The following is a 27,556-nucleotide window of genomic DNA, read 5'->3' as shown; positions in this document are numbered from 1 at the left end:
TTAAAAACAGTTTTGTATAAAGGGCATAGGCATTTCAGATACCTTGGAAGTTAAGGGGTGTAGGAGAGAGCCGTGTATATCCTACAAAAACCAGCTGAAGACTATGTAGAGAGAAAGGAAGACACGATGCAGTGCTGGAAAAACTGAGCAAGTGACAAATGTTCTCCCTCTTAGTAATGCGTAAGCAATAAAAGAAAATAAATACAAATTCACTGTTTTAACTCAGAGTCAGCGCTTGCTGTCTTCAGCATGCAGGCTGCTTCTGGGCACTGCAGCCTTCAGCATCATGCAGTTTTAATGATATCTCTGCAGGCACACAGGCAAATTTTGAGGAGACCAGTGTTTTTATACAGGTGGACACATGGGCTGCTGCTTTCTCCTTTGTAATCTTTCAGGTAGTAGTGGCAATTTTGCAAACAAGCTAAAGATCTCAATATTTATATGCCACTTACAGCTTCTCAGCAAGTAGCACTCCTCTTCCAAGGCTGGCAATTGATTAAAATAAAAGCTTCCATCAAAAGCCAAACAATCTCGGTATCAAATCCAGCCACTCTGCAACAAATGGCACCTACACTCTCCTTGTGATTATGCTGTAACTGCAAAATAGAAACAATATTTTACCCTTTAGTAATTTCTCTGTGTTTAATTAAATTATTAGCATTGTAAAGGCTATCAACTCTCACCCAGAGAGAACCAGGTTCATGACATGACTGACCGAAATAAATGGATTGTGGCTGTGTGGTGAGACGTGACAGTGTTAAAACAGTATCTGCCGTCTGAAGACAGACATTATTTGCAGAGGAAACTCATTCCTATGCAGAGGTGTTTAAATGTAATTCAAACACTTAGGATTTTGCGGATGGGTGATTTTCACTCTGTGTGTATTTACCTTCTCTCCTGCTGATACCAGCTGAAGAAGATCATTGCTGTCAGCTCTGAAGTATTGAAGTGATTTTGCAGAGGGAAACATCATCTGTGGCTCTTGTCTTTGTTGCCAGCTTTCCATGGCCCTGTGCTCCAGCATGGAAGGTAACAAGGACACCAGCCCAACCTACAGCTGGGCTTTCCTTGCTGCCAGTGAACATTGCAGGTGTAGAGATAAGGGCATTGAGCAAGGCTGCAGCAATGTTTATAGCCTGGCAAAGACATATTGTAGATTCATTTGACATATAGAGGGAATACATTTTACTTGCAGTTGTGGGTAGGACAGCACTGCAAAACAAACACCAACCTTTCTTCTCATAGCATGCTTTTCTATGTCCAGGTTTTCTAGGTTTCCTCCATAAACACAAATATATTGCCCCTCCTAGCTGTAAAATGTGAGAAATCCAAGTGCAGGAGCCAAGTGAAGCCTATCAAATGCTATGGGATTTAGGTTTCCAGAATACTTCAGCTGAGATTGTGGCTGTATTTGAGGGCCATGCTTTCCCTGGAGATATGGCACTTTAGGCTGTTGTGCCTTTGCTTCCCAACACTAAAAGAAAAGGAAGGATAAATTATTCTCTTATATGCTGAGGAAGTGTTCAGCAATCAACCTAGCTTGGAAGGAGTTTATGAAAAGGCTCAGTTCTAATAATGTTTATTACTACATCATTGTGACATTGCTCTGGCAGAAAATAGTCTCCTATCAATTAGCTAAGAAAGAGAAAAATGTTCCTAAACCAGGCGCTTAACTATAGATCCTCTGTCTCCTGAGGAGCAAGACATTACAACAGCTTCTGCTTTTATTTACTCAGGTGTATATCAGTTGCAGTCAATGGAGTTTTATGTAAGGAAAAATGTCATGAGTGAGCCCAAACAGATCAGTTAATCCCTTGGTCTCCCTGCTGACAGGGTGAGGTCAGCTCTTGCTTTAGCTTTTGCATCATGCCAACTGCAAAGTATTATTGTTATTATTACCAAAATATTTTTTTCCTCCTGTAAAGTGCATCCATGTGGCAATATGCTGAGTACATCAAAGTTGGTTTTGTTGTTCCTTTTATTCTGTGCTCTACTGTCTCTTCTTCTCTGTTCCTCACCACATTGTGCTGAGAGCACTTGTTGTCATTTGTAAAGGTTGAATTGTATGTGAGGCTGAGATTTTTTGATATTAGAGTATCTGCTTTTGCCTGTAAGTAACCCTAGTCAGCCAGAGAGCCAGGGGAATGTCAGTATTTATTGCTGTCTACCTTATAAATCGTACAGTAACTCAGATCTGTGAGACTGTGAGACTACAGAGGCAGATGTTGCATCTGAGATCCCTGCTCTTCCTTGCCCTGCTCAGCCATAGAGGTACGTTGTGTAACGTCCCACTCCTCAGCATGGACAGACACCCCGTTCAGGACCCAGCTGTGTTGATGGAAAAGATGCTGCTGGCAGGTGTCCACATTCTCTACTCCTGCAGCTTGCTCATGGGGATACAGGTGGAAGTGCTTTGTAGTCTAATCTCAGTTGCTGGCTCAGGTCAACAATATAAGTCGCCCAGGATGATTTGGACTGTAGGTGCCACCCAGGATGATTTGGACTGTAGGTGCCACCCAGGATGATTTGGACTTGCCTGCATGGATGGACAGGGGTGCTTACATTCTCTGTGGTGCTAACAGAGAGAAGGACAGCAATTGCAGCTGCACACAAAGCACACTGGCTTGATGAAATACCTTTAAAGCTGCCATAATTAAGTTGATGCATCTCTGCACATACAGAATTACTTTTGTAACTCTAGCAACGAGCCCAACGTTAGTGATGTTTGTTGGCCTTGCAACTGGAAAGAGACATCAGTGGGATGGTTTACACTGGGAAATTACATCATGTTAGAACATGTTGCTCGGGACTTCTGATGACTACCACAGTGCAATTTCCCATCATAAACAAGGCCTGTGAAACAGCTGTTAAGAGGCCAAGCATCAGCGGACTGGACGGATCCTGCTCCCATCTGAGCTCCATGGGCAGTGGGTGACTCAGCCACACACTGCAGAGTCTGCAGCCAAGGCAGGGCTAAGCCCCAGCAGTCCTCAGCATCATTCCAATGTTGTGGTGCAGGCACACTGTGTAGTTTTCTTTGCTGGCTATAAACACAAGCAAAAAAAAAAAAATTCTTATTTTTTTGATGGCCTTCAGAGAACTAGAGAATGCTGCTTTTTTTTTTTTTTTTTTTTCCCCCTCCTAGGAAGTTTGGGAAGTTTGGCAGGTTGCAACCAAAATCAGAATAGGAAAGTGTTAATTAAGAGGCTGTGTATGCTCAGTTCTGCGAATGAATGGGCAGTCAGCACTTTTAGGCAAGGGTATATATGGCAAAATATTGTGCAGGATTTGAGGCTCCACTATTTAAAACTTAGTTACGCCAAAATGTAAGGGGTCTTTGTCTCTCTGCCGTTAGGCGACTATGAAGAAATTAAAAATAGCACCTACAAGAACCATTGATTTAAAGATTAAATGAGAATCTATGGTTTCATTATATATAAGGAAAGGTTAAATACCAAAGGATAATTAGTTGTATTTCAAATTAGGTTAATTATTCCAGGGTCACGACAAATTGTTCAGTACTCTGCTTGTATCTCTTCAGCCACCCTGTGCACAAGCTGCATCACTTTACACAGGGCTTTGGTGAGGGGTGGTGGTTGTGGGACTTCTCACACCAGATTCTTAAGCAAACTTGAAGTAACATGTTATTTTTGCATACTGTAGTGTGTGCATATTTTATAGGGTGAAGAAGAAGATTTTTACATCAAGATAAGGGGAGCTGTAAGCACAAAAAGCTATAAAACTAATGCAGGGGCGGGAAAGGAAAAAAAAAGTCTTCAGCCAGATTGGCTTGTGTCACTGATATTCCACAGGGCTGGAAGGAGTGTGCAGCCAGAGCTGGGGCAAGACGGATGTGAACAAAATGAAAATCTCCTCCAGTAGGAGTGCCTGCTAGATGACTGTAAGTCACCTGTGAAACCTCAGGACCAGTCACATTCTTTAGGATCTACTTTTGTTGAAGGACAAAATTTGGAGAATTGAGACAGGCGCAGAGGAAATCTGCGTTATCTTTGGAACTGAGAAATTTAAAATATATTGAAAGGTAGTAAATAGGTGACAGTCCTTGACATCTGAAATGCCAGGGAGACCACTTTGAACAGAGGGCTCTCTTGGTTCAGTGGAATGCTTGGGCTTGCTTCATACATGTCACTCTTATTTAACTCTACATGGCAGCACTAAAGGTCTTGTGGAAGCTGACAGTAATTTCAGAGTCTTTGATATGTGGATGGAGTGCTTTAAAGAGACAAGATTTTCAAGATGAGATGTCCAAAGCTCCTGCAAAGCCAGGTCCTCACACAGCATTGCTGTATGAACTACCCAAAATGAAAGTCTATGAAAGCTCTAGTCACTTGAAAGTCTTTGTCATGACTGGAAGAAGGGTAACATTGTCCCCATTTTAAAAAAGGTGTAGAAAAGTTGACCCTGGGAACTACTGACCTGTCAGCCTCACCTCTGTGCCTGGGAAGATCATGAAATTGATCCTCCTAGAAGCTGTGTTAAAGCACATGGATGACAGGGAGGCGATTAGAGGCAGCCAGCATGGGCAAGTCCTGTATGATCAACCTAGTGGCTCTCTGTGATGGGGTAACTGCAGCAGAGGACACAGATAAACCAATGGATATGATCTATCTGGACTTCTGTAAAGCCTTTGACATGGTCCCCCACAACATCCTTCTTTCTAAATTGGACAGATATGGATGTGATGGGTGGACTGTCCAGTAGAAAAGAAATTGGTTGTAAGGTTGTATTTAGAGAGTAGAGGTCAACAGCTCAATGTCCAGATGGAGATCTGTGACAAGAGCTGACCCTCAGGGGTCCATACTGGGACCTGTGCTGTTTAATATCTTCATCAATGATACAGACAGTGAGATCAAGTGCACCCTCAGCAAGTCTGCCGATGACACCAAGCTGAGTGGTGCAGTTGCCACACCAGAAGGAGACGATGTCATCCAGAGGGGCCTGGACAGGCTGGAGAAGTGGGCCTGTGAGAAGCTCATGATGTTCAACAAGGCCAAGTGCACGGTCCTACACCTAGGTCAGGGCAATCCGCAGTTTCAATACAGGATGGGGAATGATGAGATTGAGAGCAGCCCTGCAGAGAAGGGCTTGGGACTGCTGGCTGATGAGAAGCTCAACACAAGCCGGCAGCGTGCACTAACAGCCCAGAAGGCCAACCTTATCCTGGGCTGCATCAAAAGAAGTGTGGACAGCAGGTCAAGAGAGATGATTCTGACCCTTTATTGCACTCCTGTGAGACCTCATCTGGAGCATTGTGTCCCGTTCTGGGTTGGAGCACCTCCCAAATGAAGACAGGCTGAGAGCGTTTGGGTTGTTCAGCCTCAAGAAGAGAAGGCTCTGAGGAGATCTGATAGTGACCCTCCAGTACCTGAAGGGGCTACTTTTTACAAAGGCTTGTAGTGATAGGTCTAGGGGCAACGGGTATAAATCGGAGAGGTGAAGATTTAGACTAGACATGAGGACATTTCTTCACAATGAGGGTGAACATGATTCCTAGGGAAGCTGTGGCTGCCCCATCCCTGGAACTGTTCAAGGCCAGGTTGGATGGGGCCTTGGGCAGCCTGATCTAGTAGGAGGTGTCCCTGCCCATGGCAGTGGAGGTTGGAATTAGATTATTTTTAAGGGCCCTTCCAACCCAAACCAGTCTATGATTCTATGATTCTGTGATTCTCCACTCCGTAAGTAAGAAGTATCAACCATCAGTATGAGTTTGGACCTTGTAGGAATGCAAGACTTGACCTCTTCCTAGAGGAGCTTCCTCTTTCCTTAATTTAATTTAAAATTAAATTAATTTGAAAACACCTCCCTTTCAGTTCCCATGTATTTTTCCCCTTGTGGTTAGTATCACACACAATTCTACTGAGAAGCAGGTTACAATGAACCACTTCAAAGATACTGCCACATTTGCAAAGGAAGGAATTTCTCTCTGATATTTCAGCAGCACCAGCATGTGCTGGAAAAGAAGCACACACCACCAGACAGTATGCTACACATGGGGAATCCTAGACAAACCAACTCCTTATACTGTGACAGCACACAGAGGTCTAACACTATTTCAAAGTAGCAGCTATCAGTACCTTGGAGCATTGAATCAAACTGCACAGAGTGAAGAGAAGTTGCTGTTGGTGTTCATGTGAAAATCATTATTAGGGGAAAGAATTATTGTTTTTTCATGTTTTTTCATGTTTGTATAGTGAAGTCTTGGTCTGTGCTAGGGAACTGTAGGTGCTAGCAGAATGCAAATTTTTAACAATAATAGATGCCAAATACACCTTTCCTTGTTGAAAATACAGGTAATCTGTATACAGAGGAATCTGTATTCACATTACTGACATATCTATGCTTGCAAGCCATACCTGAGGCTGATAGGTGACCTACAAAAGCTAAAATGCCTGGCAAATATGTTTTTCACTGAAAATATTCAAAAGAACAATTTGCTTTTCTTCATTCTTTTTTGTCTTTTCTATGGCAATGCATTTGGAATGCAATGTTCATTTGGAAACCTGAGACTGAGTTGTGCTTTTTATAAGGTTTAATAAAAAAAAAAAAGCACTGCTGAAAAAAAAAAATCTCCGTTTTTCCAAGCAGGCTTATCTGTGCTATGACTGCTATTGGTAGGAGATTCATATTTGGTAATAGGTAAGACAAAAATAGCTAATGTTATTTTAGCTCACTTTGACCTGAATGTCTGTGCAGTGCTAAAAAACTAATTAAAGTTAGAGTCCAGCCCAGAAGCCTGCTGCCCTGGCCTCATCCCCTAGCATTCTGCTTTCCAGCAGACTGTAGCAGAAGCTGCTGCACAGCAATCCCAGATGAAAGCCATCATGCCCCAAACCCCTCTTCCCTCCTACCACCAGGGATGGCTATGTGTATCTGAACTGTGTGACGTTGGCATGATGCTTGCCTGTCCACTAGGACTTCTTGTCTCCTAAGCTAACTGTGCAATACTTTTAGCAACTAATGAGAACAACTTTTTCTTCTTTTCAGCAGTTTTTTTCTAAATTTGGATTTTCTAAGCAGCATACTCAGCAGCTAAATAGGTTAAATAGATGCAATCTCAGAAATCTACCACAGGCTGAATAGCATAATCCTTACTTTGACATTCACGTAACTCAGGAGAGAGGGGAAAAGGGAGGATGTACACATACAAAACATTCATCCTGAAGGACAATTGAAAAATGGAAAAGACAAGGGGATGAGACAAGACTTTACAGAAATGGCAAACACAGTTTGCATCCACTGTAAAAAGCTAAGAGAAACCTGTTATAGCCTTCAAATCCAAACTACCATTTCTCACAGGGAATCTAAATCACCTTCAAGGAAAAAAGGGAAAAATAAAACCTTCTCAAAGACCTAAATTCCCCTCTGCCTAATGGTTTCTATTTGTATATCAGCTATTTATAAAGCCACTCTCTACAGTTTCTGTGATACATTTCAGTTATGTGTGTCCTGAGCTAGCAAGCTAGTAGATACAAACCTGATCTATATAACCATGGCAATGAGTGAAGATACCTGTGCACACTCTAAACTGTGGTTAAAATAATAACAATTGACACATTTGATTTATGAAGACATGAGTAGGTTTATGCATGAAACTCTGCTAATAGTTCAAAAACCCGTTCCGCTATGGACTGAAAGTGGGCTCACTCCATCCACACATGCATCTGGAATTTGATCACCGAACTTTAGAAGAAACCCACAAAACCTATTCCACTTAGGAGAGTATATTAAAGGGCAAAGGAAAACCTTGTGGGCTTGAGATTTGGGTGGAATCTATTCATTCCATGTATTCAAAGACTGGATGAGGAATTGGAGGATCTGCAACAACCAAACTGAAACCTCTCCATGTCTTACACTCATAAGCCACTCTTGACTGAGATCCTGTAAATCTTTTCCTTAATAATATTTTATTTGCTCAGTAAAGCTTGATTCCAATTTATACTGCTATTTTTTTCCTTTCCATCACATTCAAAACTATCATAAACAGTGTGTAAACTTTGTATTGCAAATTACTTTCAAATAATAAAAAAGGTATTTTGAGAAGAAAGATCGGGTTCTCATGTCTAAGTTGAAAAAGGGACACTCATGCAGTCCAAAGTTAAAAAAATAATCTGTTTATCTTAAAATTATTATAATATGGTAAAAATATAATAAACATTAGAAGGAACGTTCTACAGAGTCTAAATAAGCAACCAAATTTCTGAGAAGAAAAGAGATACTTTCCCCAAAGGAAGTTAAAACTCATGAAACGTCTCTGATGGAAGTATTTTCTATAGGAGTTGGTTTTAAGAACTTGAATACATATTCCAGCAAAACTTCCTAGGTCTAAAAATACTCCAAAACACAGCCAAAATACGTATTTTCTCCACTAATGCAGTTAGTTGCTTCTTCTGTGAAGTACTTAAAATCAATTATTTGCTTGATGAAAATGTAACACCCCACCCCACCAGACACCCCTGCAAAATCCTGTTTACTTATGCTGTGATAGTACTCCTCAAAAAATCAAACATCTGGACTTCTACAGCATGTGCTTTGGGGTCCTCTACTTGCTCTTTCAGGAAACATCTGTGTCAATACACCTCAGTGAAGATGTTCGCTGCAAAATAAATCTATCATCATGCTCTTGACTTATTATTATTTACTGTTGTGCTGTCCAAATAATCCAAATAGTTTATCCTCATCTCTGAAGATCTGTACATGTTTTGTTTGCTTGGATGGTTTTATAAGGATGAAAGCAGCATTTCTGAAACACTGAAGCAAGTATTGGTGCTGTTAAAGCAAAAACCATCAGACTTTGATCTTTGACATTTATAAAAGCTAGTTTATAATCAGGATATCTTTTCTGTTCTTGGAAGGCAGGAAGGTGCATTTATGACAGAACTTCTCAGGAAATAAACTTATTGAATCTTAATTTAAAATGCAAAGACATAAAAAGACTTTGTCCTTTGTAACGTGAAGAAAGATTGTTTCCAATTCCCCAAATATTTTAACAAGTAGTATTGTATATATACAAGCTTTGGAATATTAATTGACTTGTTATTAAACATATTTGAGTTCTTCCCCAACTCCCATCATACTCTCACACACACAAACATATGTGATATTCACATTTACAATTTATTTGTTGGAGGGAAGAAACCTGTGCTTTCTCAGTCCAGTTATCCTGGAGGTTGCCTCAGGTTATTTTAGTTTTTATGTTTAATATTGCAGGGATTTTATGGATTTACCAAAATACCATAAGTTTTACTTTTAAATCACTATTTTTTCAAACAGACCCAGTCCAGATCGAGCCTTACAGTACTCTGTTTCTGTTCACTGCCACCATATGTAAGTGTTGTCAAGGCTGTAATACACAAGGTATCTGGCTCCAGGGCAAGTTTCGCTGTGGTTTTGGAACACAGATTTTATAACATGCAGTTTCCTTCCTCTGAATTCGATGTGCTATTCAGTGGAATAAGGATTCTGAGGCATGGATTAGACATTCAAAGACACATAGGCACCCAAATCCTGTTTAAGAGTAATCTACTGATTTGACGTGAGGTGGCCTTGGATTGCTTGAGTTTTCACAATGTCACCGCATACACAAGTGCAGTGAGCTTGCTCCATACACATGCCTCTGATATGGATATTGGATGCTTCTGGGATGCACCAGACTGGCTGAGCAGGGGTAAAGCAGCTGATTAGCACGTAGGCAATGGCATTAGTGTCCAGAAGCGCTGTGCTTTTTGTGTCGTCTCTATGAGCGTGCAACCTTTGAAGCTGCCTCAAAGCATCAGATCTGCTGTGTGCCTCTAGCAGAATTTATGTACTGCAGTGTGGTAGCCATGGCTGTGATGTCTGGAGGAGTGCCAGTGAACTTGGAGCTATTGTACTGGACCTTCAACCAAAGCTGCTGCATGCCCAGAAAGACAGCCAAACAGCAAAACCCTCAAAACTAAATTAAATCTCCAAGAGAGAAAAAGAGGACATGTGCTGGAAAACTCAGCTCTATGGCATTTTAACTCCCATCTCCAGAGGAACATCACCTCGCTTTGCTGTACCCTGGGCTCTAGTTATCTTATTTGAACTCATACTTTCTGATAGCTCAATGTCCTTTGACTTCTTGGGATGCGTGTCAGCAGTGGTAGAATAATGGCTTCAGATCTGCACATGTTCATTAAGAAAAAGAGTTTTGAAAGGGTTCTTCAGACCAGGGCCACACTACAAAGCCTTGTTGCTTTAGCTGTTTTTAAAAGGTGCACCACTGGAGGAAAAGGAAAATGTACAATCTATGCCCAGCTGCAGCAAAATTGAAATCCTCAAGCAATCAGGACATAGATTAAGCATGTTTGGTTGTATTACAGATCCTGACGTAAAACAGGTAAGAAAAGAGATGGAAGAAGCCTGGCTGCAGGCTCCCAAAAGTTTGCCCTTAGTCTGAAGAGCTGTCATTGATATAAGTAGGAGAAAGTAGAGTAATGATGTGCATAGATTACAGTCTAAAACTTGTTCTGAGCAGGTATTCAACTGGATGATCTAAAGAACAGCTTTGCCAGAGTGGGAAAGAGTATGTGAGGGGAAAAAGAAAATCACAGCACACTCATATTTTTTTCCCTAAGCCATTGCTAGCCACTCTCTGTGTCCACATCCTCAGTGAGTTCTCACGTTCCTAACACAGCCGGAGTAGATACTGCTGCAGTATGAGGAGTTGAGGTGTATTTTCCCTAACTACGTGTATGGAAAGCAGGTCTCTGGATATCTAGCAAGTTCCTCCTGTTGCCCTGGATCTGAGGAAGATGCAGGTCTTTGAGCCCATGCTGGCAAACCCTAGGGAGGTGTAGATTTGGGACAGGGCTGATCCAGGCCTTTGTGCAGGCTTGTGGATGGGGAGAAGGTGAAGGGAAGGCAGATGGACATCGCCAAAGGATGGAAGAATTGAGCAGATATTCAAGCAAAACCTCACAGGCAATTTCTTCCAGCTAATCCATGCCATATTTTTTTTTCTACAGCAAAGCTGATCCGATACATCATTTCCATGAGACAGACGGCAGTTTTATGACTGCTCACTTCTCAGAGGTCTTAGACACTTGCTTTAATCATATAGTGTATGCTGACATCTGGTGGCATTCAGTAACCAAATCTTCATTAAACAAGTTTCAGTTTTAAGTAGTCTGCATTCATATTTTCCCTTAGTTGGGCCCAGAAACAGGACTCTTCCCAGAGTGCTTCACACTGGGGTTTAGTCTAATGCACATGTATGGGATTGGTGTGGTCCTGGATCTCTTGCAAGATACTTAAATGGGCACTGGCCTCTAGGTGAGGAAGGGATCATCAGCCAAGGGAGCTGACTGAGTTCAAACACAGTCATTCCAGCACAAAACAGAGCAAATGGAACCTTACCATTTCCCAGTCCAAACACAGAGAACCACTGCACTAAAAATGAGTGATGCAAATCTACCACTGGCTTTAGCAGGAACAGCGTCACCATAAAGTCTTAAGTGGTAACACTTTTCAAGTAATTTATTTTGTCTTTATTTCAAATCTGAGAAAAAGAAGCAAAACAACATGTATGATTAGGAAGTGAGATGTACCAAAACCTTGTTTCATGGCAAGTAAGAATAAGTAGCATGGAGTCAGCTGTCATGGTATAAAAGATATCGATGATGTAGCTGTTCCATTAAAATTTGGATTAAAATAATGTTTAAATTTCATTTCCTCCAGTCCTTACACTGCTTTTGATTAGTTTTAAGAGCAGTTGATGGTCTCATGATTTGAAGATTTTGCATTTTAAATTCTGTGTACATGGTCTGGAATTTTATGTGAAATTGTGTGTTTGATCTTTGACCTCTGTTTACTACAGTCCTGATTTGCCACTAATTTGATAGCAAGCCATAAAGGCCTACTGTAAACAAGCTGCTCACTTTACATAGCTATGTTTGGCTCCTAAATGAAGAAATATGTATGGAATATACTTTGGGTACTATAGCCTCCTAAAGAAATAATAAAAACCACATCACTTCTAAGCTCTCCAGGTAACGTTTACATTTGGAGAAAATAAGTTGCATGCCTAATAGAGACAGAAAATGCAATTCTTATCCACCTTAGCTTTGTTTGTTTAAAATTGTTCTTTAAAGTATTTGAGAGCTCAGTACACTTCTTTTGAAGTCAGTGGGAACTTTGCCTTTGATTTTAAAAGGATCAGGATTAAGGCTAAATTGGTAGGGTCTAAAAGGCAAAAATGAAAATGTCCAAAGTCCACAAATCTCTCACTGATCCACCATCCAGAAAGGCAGGACAACAGCCTTCTCCAAGGTCTGCAATGTACATCTTGATTCCAGGACTCCTGGTTTTCGTACATTTGTAGACTTCAAGATGGAAAGCAACTTCCAGTCAGGACTGTAATTGACAGCATATGGAGCAGTACATATTTGCACTATGGACCTGTAATTCTGCCAGGGAAGGGAGATGAAAGCTGCTTGCAAAAATCAACAGACTGTCTGTACACGTCTTCCACGAGTTGTCCTGCACTAACACTACACAGTACACCCTGCCTGCAACCCACCCAAGGCAGATTCCCCAGTTCACAGGTTTAGGCCTTCAGGCATGGCCTTACACATAGGAACTGACCCAGCAAAAGTCTGCTTGCAAACATTTAACTCAGAATCACATCTGATCATCCTGCATAAGCTTAGCACTTTTTTCACTAATCTGGTATTAGCAGCCAAGCCCTCTGAGCAGCAGGTAAAAGCAAGGTCTTCAACTTTCTCCTGTAGGTCCATCCATCCCAGCAATGAATCTTCCATCACCTGTGCTCTGTCCTCACAGTGGAGAGCAGATGGTGGTGGGAACACCAAGATACCTTGGATGAAGGACTCTTCCCATTTGGCAGAGGAAGAAACCATAGCCTCTTTAATTTTCTGGCTTAGGGAGTCTTGGTAACTAATCAAGGATGTGGGCTCTTCTCAGCTAAGAATGTGGTTCATCTACAGTGACAAAGTGTAATTCAAAGAAATGGTGAGACATGGGCAAGTAAAGATGAAAGGTTGTCTTTTTTCCTCTTCAGACACCCAAGCGAATTGAGTATCTGCAATGAAGTAACCCTAGTGCCAGGTCAGACTATCCATGGATGACTTCAGAAAGACAAAGCAACTAAAAATTGGAAAATGCATAATGACTCTGTTGGTTTATGTGTTCCCAATATCAGACAAGCCAGAATTCAGGGAGACATTGGGATCTAACACCACCCCATATCATCTCAACCTGAGGTTCACAAAGCACCCATTGCAGTCTGCAAAGCGTTGTGATCCAACACGGGAACAGCATCTTCTGTTAACAGAGACCCTTTATTGGCCAAAGAATGTCAGATAGAAATACAGCATCAAAGTAAGAGAATCCATGCAATTAAAACCGATAACAGTCTCCATTGCTCAGATGTAACATAAGCTGTTAAGAGCCTAACAGGAACCATTAGAGAAGGTGGACATCATTCCTCAGGCTGTATAAGCCCTTCTCTTCTACCCCCAAATGACTGGCAATAGAAAGGGAGGAGTCAAAGATTGCCACATTGCAGATTACTCAGTTTGGTCAGCCTTGAGATTTTCTAGCAAATCAATTCAAACAGCATCTACTTCATCAGGAGGTGCTACCTCCTGCTGCATGCTACTCAGAGGGGGCAATCACTGGGAGAAGCAGTCCTATCCTGATTCTGATATGGGTCAGTGTTCCCGTATTCCTCTCTTGTGAGATCTCATCTGGAGTACTGTGTACAGTTCTGGAATCCTCAACATAAGAAGGATATGGAACTGTTGGAATGGGTCCAGAGGAGGGCTACAAAGATGATCAGAGGGCTGGAGCACCTTCCCTATGAGGACAGGCTGAGAGAGTTGGGGTTGTTCAGCCTGGAGAAGAGAAGGCTCTGAGGAGATCTTATAGCAACTTTCCAGTATCTGAAAGGAGCCCGCAAGAAAGCTGGAGAGGGACTAGTCATAAAAGTTTGTGGTGATAGGACAAGCGGGAACAGATATAGGCTGGAGAATGGCAGATTTAGACTAGACATTAGGAAGAATATTTTCTCAAAATATTTTAAGTATCAGTCTCAAGGGCTTTACTACCTTTATGCCAATTACCTCAGCATCACTTTCAGCTTGAAAACAGCAATGTACAAGTAAGGCGACATTTGCACATATTGACTTGCTTTTTCTAATGAAGAGTGGTAACTGAGCAGAAATCATTTCCAAAATGCTGTTTGCTGTCATAGGGCTGGTGTGCAATGTAAAGAAAGGTTAAATTTATGTGAATAACTTTGGGCTTTTATACATGCATGACAGTTAGAGATTTTTAATAAATAAAGAATGCCATAAGGGACCCTAATGTGTTTAAACAGAGCGGGCATGTCTGCACCCAGTGCAGAGCAGCATTCCATCGCTACTAGATCAACTTTAAAAGCAATTCAACAAGGGTTCCATATAGACAACATTAGAGAAAACCTGTTCCAATAGCCTTTTAATGTGAGAGAAAACCACATTGCATTTGTATTTTAGGCAGTGAACAAAGAAGAATGAAACAAAACAACAAGAACGGCCCTCAAGAGATATTTTGGGCTGCTCCTCTCCTCTCACTCCCATTATGCTCCTTTTCAGTCTCTTACAATGTCGTGCATTTTTGGCAACAGAGATACATAATGCAGAGGTCACTGCTAGGCTGGTGGGGACCACTGTGGCTGCTAAAGACAACTTCCCCAGCCTGGGAAAGCATGAACCTCTTTGCTCCCCATTTTGAGCTGAGGCAGAGGCAACCATGGATGAAGGAGGCAGAGGAATGGAAGAACTTTCCTTAGCCCAGCAATCTTTGACAACCAGTTGCTGCTTTTCCTCTTGCCCCAGGATCCAACAAGTGCAAATTGAGGATGACAAATAGGAATATTAGCCTGGTGTTTCTGCTCAAATGATCTGCCTTGAAGTAGCTGATGTTGACACTTAAATTGTCAGCAGACTTCCAGTTTAGCTTCCAATTAGAAGAACGGGTCCATTCACACTTCCCTCTGAGCTATTGTTTCAGCTCTCTCTAGACCAGGCAAATATCACTGCAGCAGTTTACACTCCAGTTCCTCTTTAAAGGGATTTTTGCCACCATAACCCAAATTGCATAGAAACTTTTTTTTCAAAATTTAAGCTTAGACTCCAGAGAATAATTACACAATGCTGTAAAAACAGTCTGCAACAATTTACATAGCCATGAAATACTGAAGCTGTTTTTTTTCCAGTATACCTATGTATATATGGCTGCAGTTAGCTCCATTATTTACAGAGGACTCACTGGAGCTGCAGTCACAGAAACTGGTATTTCAAGTTAGGCAATGCATGTGAACAAAACATTTCTTGTTATAAGGCAAGGTTTTGTATTTTGAGGTGTTATATAATCATTTAATTGAAGCACCACCTTGCCCCTTCTGCCTTTCCTATGTCACCTCTGACTGGATTCAAACAACATCCCTCTGGCGAATGCAGGCATTGGTTCTGTAGTCAAGTAGGAGAGTATTAATTTAACTTCAGTTTCTTTCCTGTAGTTGCATGTTCTTTACATTTTCAAACAAGTTAATCACACTGAGGGGCTGTATCCTCATTTCTCTGCCTGCAGTCAACTTTGCTGCTGCTCTTTTGTATTAGGTATCATATCTCTTGCATGCTGACATCTCTGCAGAGAAACTATCCAGGAAATACTTAACCAAGCGAAGAATAAATGACAGAAGTAAGACTTTATGGAAGTGACTTATACATATGCGAACAATAACTTGTAACTCTTGCAACCAAGCAGTGAGGAATTAATAACTGACCATTAGGTTTAGGCACTGATTTGAAGGAGTTAAATTCCCAGGCTGCCTCTTCAGAGCAGGGTGGGGCCTTAGGGAAGTGAGAGAAGAAAAAAAAGGCACCTGAGGGCCCTGGGAAGGAGCAGCAAAACCTTCTATCAAGCTTGCCTTCTTCTCAACGCTATAAGTACTCCTCAGCTGAGTGTCTCTAGGTGCCCGCTGGCAGCCATGGTCCTTAGCTGCAGACACCTGTGTGTGGAGTGACCCACGGAGCAGCTTTTCCCCCCACCAGGACGGGAGGGTCACATCCTGGTCCTGCTTGCCTCTTCTCACAGTCACCCATCCCCACTGGTGTGACGGTGCATGGCATGGCCAGTGGCCAGGGCCTAAGGGCAGGGACATGGACATCCTCCTTGTTTCAGAGAGGGCATCCTGGAACGCATCCTCTGGGGAGTCGGATGCTGGGAATGGGTCCCTCTCTGGCCCCTGGTACAGCACACACAAGGTAAGTACCTGCTGTGCAGCACTGTGCTGGGGGCCAGGAACAAGTAGGGTCTGGGAGAGCTGGGTAATCATTTCAGTCTCTCCCCACCATCCTCCAAAGAGCTTCCGTAAAGTGCCTGCTTACTGCTGACACCTGCTCCCTTTTCACCCCATGGTTCAGTCCACGCTGCCCTGACTTCCCACCTCCAGCAGTCCTTTAGGAGCAGGAACTGGGCAGAGTTGTGCTGTTCTGTGCTAGACCATCGCTGGGTTTTGTCATTGGTGTTTCTGTTGCTGTCAGTGCTGACAGTGTATTTGTGCAACTGCAAAAGAGAGACTGAAGCAGCCCCTGAGAACTAGCAAGTTGAAGCATCTGCTAACAATAAAAGTGAATTGGATATTGATTAAACCCTTTACCTTTTCCCTGCTTTTTGCTTCACAAACTAGGAGGATAATCAACATTCTTGAGTTTTGCTGCATAAGAAACAAACTATTTTTTTTTATGATGCAAAGTACTTGTAGAAATTGTGTATAAAATGGCTTGCAACTAACTGCTCTCCTTTCTCTGTGAGCGACCCAGTAGCAGGTCATAGCCTGTGGAAGGTCCCAAAACCTTTTCCCTCTGGATTCTATGTTTGCTACTGTGTAAATATTCAGGTGGCAGGAGGCATTGCTCAGCCCCATGTTCTCAGAGGGAAGGAAAACTCTGAATTCGTGTGCCCGGGTCTCCAGAGCAGCAGGACTCCTGGCTGATGGTCATACTTCCTGGGACCGGAGCTGGGATCTCTTATAAGAGACAAGAATGTAGAGCCAGAGATTATTGTGGGTGTGGAAATCAAGGCCCTGCAGCTGAGAGCACTTGAAAAGTTGCTGTGGGAAGGCAGAGACAGGGAACGTCCTTGTTAGGGGAACACCCACCTGCATGTTATAGCAGATTATTTATTTGCTTGCAAGATATCCCAGCCCTGCTCCTGTACCTTTTGTGGTGGTTGTGTGAGGGCTGCTGTGTTTTAAGCCTGGTATTTTTCTGAGGAGACTTGAATAATTTTGCAGTGTTGCTTGGGTATCAGCTGTCAAGACTGACTTTCTGTTCTTCCATTTGCTTGTAGAGCTGTGACTTTGGAGCAGGTAACGGGTAACTGTGGGTTGTGTGTTGCTGCCAACCTTCATTTCCCCAAGCGTTAAATTCTTCTGTGCACTTCCATTTCATTTTTCACATTTTTTTTAAGTATTGGAAACCATTTCCTTCCTCCATTCTGAGCAAATGGGGTGTCCTGCCTGTGATTCTGTGGATCAGCCCAGTTTCAGGACTTCACGTGGAGGCTTTTTCCCTCCCCTTTTTCTTGAGACCATTTCATGCTGTCTGTTAGATTTTGAAAGGAGGTCTGTCTTTTTTTACCTCTACAAGCAACTACAATTGCATCAGTTCTTATCTGCCTGGAAACACCCCTGGAATGCTGAGTTGAATTGCCTTTGGGGGAGTATTTTTCAGTTCCACAAACCATTAGGAGGTGAAAGAGTGACATCCTCTTAAGATCCCCTAAACATGAGGAGCTCAGCATGGCTGTGGGTCACAGCTGACTAGTGCCATGTGGGCATCAATACATTCATGTGTGACCAGCAGATCTAAGACATGTATCAGGAAAGTCTATGGCACTAGAGTAAGCCTTAAACAACAACTGTAAACATGCAGCTTTCTGGAAGAATCCAAAGTGTTGGTGTCCATGTGACTGTGCAATGTAATGCCTCCTGCATTACCTTTCTTTGTTTTGTTTTTTTTTTTAATTGGGTTTGCCTTCCTGCCAGTTCCCTGACTGAGCTAATTGGTGCTAGCTGTTGGAGTGCAGGTAGCAGGAACAATGGGGAAAGTAATGGTGGAAGTAGGACTTCTTGGTATCAGTGTGGCTGTAACTTGGTTGGTGCTGCTGGAGGAACTCCACCTATGAAATAAGCAACACAGGATCCTGTCCTTCCACAGTCTTCCCTGTCTCACCGTTGCGCTGTGTGTCATGGGACATGGGTGTATTTAATAGTGCAGTAAAAGTTGATAAAATATGTACTTAGTTACCTGAAGTATTCCTGACATAACAAAATCATTGTAATGTTTTTGGGTCTGCTGGAGTAACGAACGTAAGAAGCCACCACATGTGGATTTGGTCTGCTTTATAGAAGTATATGTCATTACTTCAGTTTAATCCTTTTTTATTTCCCTCAAGACCTCTTGAAGGTTATTTATTTATTTCCAATATTGTTGTTTATGGACAAAAACATTTTGCAAGATTAGTTGAGATTATTAACTACAATACTGATTTTGATTTGACTTTGTAGCAGAGAAGGAGAAAAGAGCTGTGTGGCAATAGTCAATGAAAGCTCGGAAGTGGTACTTCTTCCATAACTCAGTAGCTCATGTGGCTGTTGTGTGTAGTTGCTGTGTGTAGTTGTTCAACTGTGGAAGCTGAGATGGAGGTGGAAATTCATTTCACTTCTGGGCTTTTTTTCCATCTTTGCTTGTCTCTTAATAAACACAGAGTTATTAGTGGCTGCCCAGACATTCACCTCGAGAGATTGTTTTATTTTGTGGGTTGTGGTAATAAATCATTTTGGCTCTGTTCATAAGTTTTAAAATGTTGACAGCTCCTTCAGATGGATCTGTGGCCTCTTGTCCTGTGACGATATATCACAACCTGTCACATCCCATACGTGCAGGTGATGAGTATGTGCAGCCAGAAAACCTGATCCTTCATGTACTGTAATCAGCAGATTTGGTGGCTGCTATCAGGTATGATGAGAAATCCCACAAATTAAAGGCATTATTGTGAGGTCTTTTTACACTGTCTTTTATTGTATGCAGGAAATTTAGATTTTGTGTGAAGTGCCACAATTCAGGTTTTTGGCTCATTTTGTTCAAGGGCAAATTCTACAGTACTTCACCACGCCTCACCTTGCTAAAATCTAGTGCCACTGAGGCAAGGTCCCAGGTAGTAGCAGCATAATCTCTGCAGGTATTTCTGCTGTCATGGGAGCTGCTTTCCCTGTGCTATGAGAGACCAAGTGCAGGAGGGCAGGGAGGTGCTGCCATGGAGAAGATTTTTTTTCTCCATTTCACTTGGCTCAGGAGGCACCTCAGAAACGGTGAGGGTGCCTCCAGCTGGTATTACCACCACAGAAACGAGTTGTTATGCAATAGCCTACAAACATTCACCCAGAATATTTTAAGCACTTAAACCATGGATGGAAATTTCATTGTTTTCAACCAGAAAAAGCTCTAGAGCAAGCTGAGGTGTTCATTGAAGTGCTGGTAGGAATGAAAAGGACAGCATGACCACAGCACACATGTGTTTCAACCACGGCAGCTTTTCTCTGCAAGAATGAGCTTCAAGTTATTATCAATGTACTAAAGGTGAAGGCAAGCTCCCCTGTTTTTTTCCACTTCAAGTGTTTTCTAGTTTTTTTTCAGGTTGTTTTCTCAGTCTCCGTAGGGTATCTCATCCTGCAGTCTGCTGCCTGATGGACTGCAGATGTTAACTGTTTCAGGTTAATCAGTAAACCAGTCCCCAAATAAGAGGAAAGTAGAGACAAACATGTCCTCACCCAGTTCTGCTGCTGTACTTATTTGTGAATACTACGTAAAAAGTTTTTCCTCTTCCCCCTAGCTCCTTATTCTAAAATTGCTCAATGAAAGCAAACAAGGGTATCAAAACACTTAACTGCTTCACCGTGTTGTTCTTTACCTGTCATATTTCAAAGTTTACATAATTTCCTTTATTTTATGGGATGCATATGGGAGAGAATGCATACTGTTTTCTTAAATGGGAAATATGAGTTATTTTCAGTCCTTATAAATCAAAAATTTGGAAGAAGGCTTTGTTCAGCCTTTCAAGTATACCTTTTTTGAATTAGTCAGAGGGAATCCAAAAGTCAAAGCTTATCATGGAGAAGCATTGCCAACGGTTGCTGCCAGGACCAATGCATGCTCTTCTGGTGGTGTTCTGCTGTCAGGAATCCAGCAGAATTTCCATTACTTAGTCTCCATTTAATTAAACTCTGCTAGAAAAGGATGTGTGGCTTTGGGTCATAGATGCAGGACTGTCAGCTGAGCCAACTTTGCACCCAGGCTTTCAGGCTCTACCAGAGCTGTAGGTCTGATCAGCTGGAGGTTGAGCTCTGATTTGTGTTAGTGTGACTGAGAAGCTCGCATGAGAAAGCAAAATAGAGCGCTGGTTTGAAATTGTCACCCATATCTTTTTTTACAACCTCATACATCCATTCTGCCTTGCCAAACATCAGCTGTCCCTGCAGATGTAAAGAACACACCTGGCATGAAATGAGTGCACATTTCATATAAGCTGTGGCCTCCAAATTAAAGAAAGATCAACTGCTGCATGGGAACTTATTCATTACTTCAAGATAAGAGATATAAGTATAGGAGAGCCTTACTGCTTCTCCCCTTGCATCGTACTATAAACATGTTTGTGCCATTGCGGCTCTCAAATTCCTTAGGGAAATGTAGCTTTTTTTGCCTTCAGTCACTGCAAGCAGAGTGGGAGTATGCCACAGAGCTGTTTATACCTCTGAATATAGAGGAGGCTGGGGATGGGGCAGCAGGTCTGGAACAGATGCCCTGGGTGGGAACATAGGTCAAAGACTGGAGGTAACATGCAGTTTTCTGAGCCAGCCTGCTTACCTGATTTCCACTGGGCACTACGCTGGGTCCCAGAACAGCTTAATTTCCTAGTGCCTCTATCACTCATCTTGGGCGTCTCCTACAAAGGCTGGAAGGAGTCAGGTGCCTGTGGCAGGTTCCCTCCAAAGCCCAGCACGGTGTTAGGCTGCAGATAGAGCAAACCAACTCAGCTCCATGTTTTGAGCTTGGGTCACACAGATCCAAAGCAAACGCTGTTGATGGGAGAGCTCATCCTCCATCTGTTCTGGACGCTTTAATCTCTTCAGCATTGCTGACAGTGCTGCTTGAATGAGTGTTTTCTAGCCTGACAGCCAACAGAAGCTGTTGAGCAAAGTCCTTTATTTAGGCTGACAACGCACACTTCGTTTAGACTGAACCAGTCTTGGTGGCTCCTCCTGGACATCATAGCCAGGGCATTGGAAACAACTACCCTCGAAGGGCTGGGGCCATGCTGAGCGCCAGCTACAACTCTGCCATTTGCCTTCCCTGATTCTCACTGGGCTATTTTTCTCAAATCTCAGATATTTTTAAGGCTTCTCCTACCGACAGCTGCTATGGTAAAATGTTTTCAGTTTTTCTGAGGACATTAAAGAACATGTGCATTTGATTTTTATTTAATGATTAAGGTGGCAGTGCATTAATCAGGAGCCTTGTAATTAGGCTAATCTGTTTTAAGAGGTTTGAGAATGTTAATTTGGAAATTTCTAGGCAAGGCAATAAGGGACATTACAATTCTTGTTGTTTGTCAGAAAGTGGGATACAGGAGACAAATGCAAGGAAATGTGAGTCAGAAGTTATACGTCTATACCTAGTGCAGAAATTAGTTTTGCTTTAAACTGCTTCAAAATGGTATTTTACAGAAGGATTGGGAGCATAGCGCAGAATCTGTCTGATACTCTGCTCAGCCACTGACTACAGGGCTTAAAACATAGGCACTGCTCTTCAGCACAGTGATCCAGAGCAGAAGAATCTGATTCAGTTTGGGGCCAACAGAGCATGGTGAGTAATCCTCTTCCCTTAGTCAGCACTGAATAGAAAAGACCAAGTGTGGACAAGTCTGAATCCTTACCTTGCTTTGGAGGTGCAGTGTAGCACTTTGCCCTCCCTGCCCCCTGCTTCTAGACTGCTCTGCAAATAATGGAGTGTAAATTGACTGTGGCTACTGTGTTGATTTTGGTGTTTCAGACTTGCCTGGGAAATGCAAGCTGATGTAGGGTGAAGGTCTGGCTGCTCAGGGAAGCATTTCTCTGCTTCTGAGGGTTCATGAGATTGCTGTGTGGGTCTAGGACGTTGTGGCCACCCAAAGGCTAGGTGGTGCTCCCATCTTGAACCTGTGCTTCCTGCTTCACTTGCCCTAGTGCTTATTTGGATAAATTGACAGAAAAATACCAACTGATATAATTTTTCAAAAATAAATGTTGCCTTTCTCAAAATCTCACCTGTGGCCCCATATGGTTTTATGATTCAAAGGAGACTTTATTCCTCCTTGAAGATGAAGTATCAGTTTTCTCTTCCTATGCCCTGGAAGTCTGCCTTGGGCATCAAAAAAGAAAGATGTCTGAATCTTACCCTGTCGTTTCCAACAGTCTGCTGGATCTGATTAACTCCTGTTTGAAGAAATCAAAATAATACAAATGGGTCATGCAGAAATGTGACCAAACTCAAAGCCAAGGCTTTAGAGATGAGTAGAAAGTGGACTGTGCATTTCAGTCATAATGTAGGAACCTTTGGCTAACCTAGTAAGAGGAGGCTGTTATGATTCCATTTGGAGTTTTGGTGACATCTATAAACTGTTATGCTCATGTTTATAATGTCACCATGGATTGTCCCAGAAGAATGGCATTTGTTAACGATAACAGTTGGGAGATACGCTTCGCATTCTGTGACTAATCTGGACTTTGAAACATACTGCCAGCAGCTTCAAAAGATAGCCAGTTGGTGTGCAAATCAACGCCAGACCTGGAGCAGAGATCTTAAGAAATGTGGCAGTGATATTTGCAGAGCGTGCTCAAAAGTAAATAGTCAATATCAAATCAAACCAAGGCGTACTACCTAAATTGAAGTTATACCAGTATAGCTCCATTCTCCTCCATGACATCCGTGGTTGATATACATCATCTAGGCTAGAAGTTTTGGTCTTGTTTGGCGAAATGAGGTGTTCCACCCTAATGGGGGAATGAAGAGAGATGGTGGAACTGTGATAGAAAATAAATCACATGATTTTTGGAGTTTAACTCTTGGATGAGGCACACAATGGCCTTCTGGCTGTATTACCTTTTGTATTTGTGTCATGGCAAAAATAACCCTGTGATGCAGAGGCCTACATGGTGAATGAAAGGTCTGGACCATTATGACTGCAAGATCTGGAGTAAACTCTGTGTGCGGAAGCAGTATCTCACAGGAAAGTAAATGCTGGCTCCTTGGATATGGCTTCTTCATGCTGGCTGAAGTGAAGTAGTAATACAGAAATACCCCTCCTCTTGTGGACAAACCTAGTTCTTGCTGACAGTTAATTCCCTAGAACAAAATCAGCTTCATGAAATCTAGAATCTCCTCCACAGTCTTAGCCAATATGTCCAATGGCTTAATTGTCATCCTGCTCCAAAAAAAGGTCATTTTGCCAGCTAACATGGATTGCACTTGAAGCCTTTTTTTTCCAGGAGCCTTGGATATCTCTGCTGGAAAGAGGTTCCTGTGAAAAACAAACACAATATGGGGGTTGCGTACATAATGGACTTGTATCAGGATGGTTAGCTGCCCATTAAAATCTAGTTTAATTTTTTGGCGCTTCAGCTTGTGAATAAATAGATCATGACTCCATTTACTTTGCTTTATGGCTCTAACCTACTATTTCTCAATGTTTTTATTATTTCTTTTTCCTTTTAATTTTCTTTGGACTTGTTAGGACACTCTTGTATTTATTGACTTTACATTAATGTCTTTGCTTTGTTTTTCTCTTTCAGTGACAATCTTTTGCTCTCTGCAGTGACTAAAGCACCATGAACGTTATCTTTCAATGTCTGTGTTATCATGCAGCAATGACTCAGTCATCATGTCAAGATGACGGAGAGCAAATCTTGTGTCTACAGAAGCTTCAGTCAAACAAATAATCACACCTTACATCTGATCAGGGCTCTAGTACCATCTCTTAACTATTGTACTAGTTTTCATTGGGATAGAGTTAATTTTCTTCATCAGAGCTGCTGTGGTGTTATGTTTTGGATTTGTGATGGAAACAGTGCTGATAACATGGGGATGTTTTAGTTATTGCTGAAAAATGCTTACACAGTGTCAAGGCATTTGTTTCTCACGCCAACCTGTCAGTGCGCAGGCTGGGGGTGCACAAAAAGTTGAGAGGCAACATAGTTGACCCCACCTGACTAAAGGGCTATTCTGTACCATTGTGACTTTGTGCTCAGCAATAAAAGCTGGGGAAGGAGGAGGATAGGCAGGGGACTTTTGGAATTACAGTATTTGTCTTCCCAAGTAACCATTAAGTGTAATGGAACCCTGCTTTCCTGGAAATATTTGAACACTTGCCTGCCAATAAGAAGTAGGGAACAAATCCCTCATTTTTCTTTGCTTGCACGTGCAGCTTTTGCCTTACTTGTTAACATTGTCTTTATGTCAGGCCATGAATTTTTGTGCTTTTACCCTTCTGCCTCTCTCCCCCATCCCATTGTGGGGCTGTGAGCATGCGGCTGTGTGGGGCTGTGCTGCTGGCCAAAGTTAAACCCCAGCAGCTATGGATCAGAGGCTGCTGGGACAAACTAAACAGGAATGAGTAGTTTATAAAAGAAGAAAGATGATAGAATCTGACTCATTAAAAATGTGCTCAGTTTTCCTTCATTTTTTAAGTTTCTCAAAAGGAGTAGGCAGAATTTACCTCCCTGGCCGTGTCTCTGTAGTAATCCCTGTCAACAAGAAACTCTAGCTATATTATATCCTACACTAACACAAAAATACCATAAAAAAAGACAAGTTCTATATTGGAGAATCCACATAAGGTACAATTGCTGAAAGATCAATAATACTTAAAATTGAGGGGGGAAAAAAACCCCAACCAAGCAAAACAACCTTGTTACCTCTTTGTTTAAATGCAACAGAGAATATTAAAAGGTGATAAATGTGCATAGAAGGGATCATCCATGAGGCATGCTGAGTCCAACGGCATGAGGTTTAACAAGGCCAAAGGCCGGGTCCTGCACTTAGGGCACAACAACCCTATACAGTGCTACAGACTAGGAGAAGTCTGTCTAGAAAGCTGCCTGGAGGAGAGGGACCTGGGGGTGTTGGTTGACAGTGACTGAACATGAGCCAGCAGTGTGCCCAGGTGGCCAAGAAGGCCAGTGGCATCTTGGCTTGTATCAGAAACGGCGTGACCAGCAGGTCCAGGGAGGTTATTCTCCCTCTGTACTCGGCACTGGTGAGACCGCTCCTCGAATCCTGTGTTCAGTTCTGGGCCCCTCACCACAAGAAGGATGTTGAGGCTCTGGAGCGAGTCCAGAGAAGAGCAACAAAGCTGGTGAGGGGGCTGGAGAGCAGGCCTTATGAGGAACGGCTGAGAGAGCTGGGGTTGTTTAGCCTGGAGAAGAGGAGGCTGAGGGGAGACCTCATTGTTCTCTACAACTACCTGAAAGGAGGTTGTAGAGAGGAGGGCGCTGGCCTCTTCTCCCAAGTCACAGGGGACAGGACAAGAGGGAATGGCCTCAAGCTCCGCCAGGGGAGATTTAGGCTGGACATTAGGAAAATAATTTTCATGGAAAGGGTCATTGGGCACTGGAACAGGCTGCCCCGGGAGGTGGTTGAGTCACCTTCCCTGGAGGTGTTTAAGGCACGGGTGGATGAGGTGCTAAGGGGCATGGTTTAGTGTTTGATAGGAATGGTTGGACTCGATGATCCGGTGGGTCTCATCCAACCTGGTTATTCTATGATTCTATGATTCATCCGGCCAAACTGGTTTCTGTTTTCTGCAGCAGAAGGCAACTATGTAGTAGATGTTTTGGATTTTTGTGGACTAGACACCTACTTCTTATATCAGCATCCACCATGGACTGCAAAACAGTAATCAATATTTTAAATGGGTTTACAGTTTGTGGCAAAAGATTAAAATGCACAACTGTAAAGTGTCACGGGGATGCAGCTAGAAAAAAAATGAGTCAATTGCCTGTATCTTAAGTCCCGGCAAGAAATTTGCATATGAGATAATTTCTTTAAAGAGTTCAGTATCCCCAGATTTGCATCTTGTAGTTATGCCTATAAGTATGTGCAAATTAAATGCATACAATTATGTGTTTGTGTGTGTATACACCCATATATATGTGTGTGTGTGAATATTTTAGAGTACAAGACCTCTTGGTTTTAGATAATGATGGTCTAGCAGTTGTTTATACTTAAATGAGTAATGTTGCTAACCAGAAGGTCTTGCTTTCTGGAGTCTAGTAATTTTTTTAAAAAAAATTAATTTTATTTTTTGCATTAGGAGCTATCTGTAAATGATTAACACTCTCTGTGGAAATTAAACTAAGAGAGCCAAGTGCGTGAGGTGGAAGAAGGAAAGCGAGGAACTTATGTACAGCACCCCTTCTCTGCAGGAACAGCAGACTGGAAGGTCCTTTGGGCTGTCCATTCCCCTACCATAAAATCACGTAATTCTTTTAACAGATGGATGAAACTCTGTTCTAAATGCAGTCAGAACTTTTCTTTTTTCCCCTCCTGTTTTGTTACTCTGACGCTGTTCTGAAATGCCACTGGCTTGGAAGTGCTCTCATTTGCAACCTATGTCTCCCCCAGGCCTTGCATGTGCGATACTAGGGTTCAACAACTAAGCATGTTCACTCGGGTTGTGATGTGGACAGAGAAGGATTTTCTGTGCACATAAAAAGAAGGGTTAGTTATAGATAACAGAGGATTGATTGAGACAGGATGGGAGACAAGCCTGCCTTTGTTGGAAAGTGATTCTGGAGAGGCGTATGCTGGAAGAGGCGTGTCATTCCTCTCATGAGCTCCTCTCAGCTGGTAAAGGGAGATTTTTATATAAAAGTTCATTTTAGGATTTGGTAAATATTAAGCTGGCTGCATTGCTGTCAGGGTTTTTGTGTATCTGGTTTAAGTGGGATTAGAAACAGCTCATTTGTACTCCAGCAAGACTGTACTACAAAAACAAGAGGGAATGAGCTAACTGTGCTGGGTTTGGAGGCACATTTGTGTGTATGTGCAGAGTGAGCTATCTCTCCAACAGTGCTCTCAGTGCCTTGTGCTGTGACCCGATCTAACTCTTACCAGCACTATTTACTCAGTTGTTCAGATAGCTCCCTTTTGAGCTTGCCTGTTGTTATGAGCACTGTCAGTGCTCCGTCGTGCAGGGCATGCAGTAGTACAGTACAGCTCCCCATGAGCTTTGAGTCCCTTCCTTACCTCTCAATGTAGGTACCCAGGGAGCCACACGAAGCAGGGAAAGAAGTGGCACAGCTGCTCAGTGTGAGCCAGGCTGTAACTTATGGGAATTAATATAGCTAGGCTTTGAGTGGTCTGGCTTAAACTTTACCTTGTACACCAGCAGTTAGGCAGGGTCAAACAGGAAT

General features: G+C 42.4%; 1 protein-coding gene across 1 annotated transcript in view; it reads left to right on the top strand.

Annotated features, from left to right (window-relative positions):
* The first annotated feature begins 16,143 nt into the window (after positions 1–16,143).
* The window catches only part of NIPAL2 (NIPA like domain containing 2), a 52,095-nt gene continuing 40,682 nt past the window's right edge, over positions 16,144–27,556 (top strand). Inside the window, exon 1 of the mRNA XM_069853132.1 lies at positions 16,144–16,310. Within this exon, the coding sequence (XP_069709233.1) occupies positions 16,206–16,310 (105 nt within the window). The 5' untranslated portion in view covers positions 16,144–16,205. The remainder of the gene's footprint in view (positions 16,311–27,556) is intronic.

This window comes from Phaenicophaeus curvirostris, chromosome 3, assembly GCF_032191515.1.
Source record: "Phaenicophaeus curvirostris isolate KB17595 chromosome 3, BPBGC_Pcur_1.0, whole genome shotgun sequence".
Taxonomy (NCBI): domain Eukaryota; kingdom Metazoa; phylum Chordata; class Aves; order Cuculiformes; family Cuculidae; genus Phaenicophaeus; species Phaenicophaeus curvirostris.
This window is presented reverse-complemented; position numbering and strand designations above follow the sequence as displayed.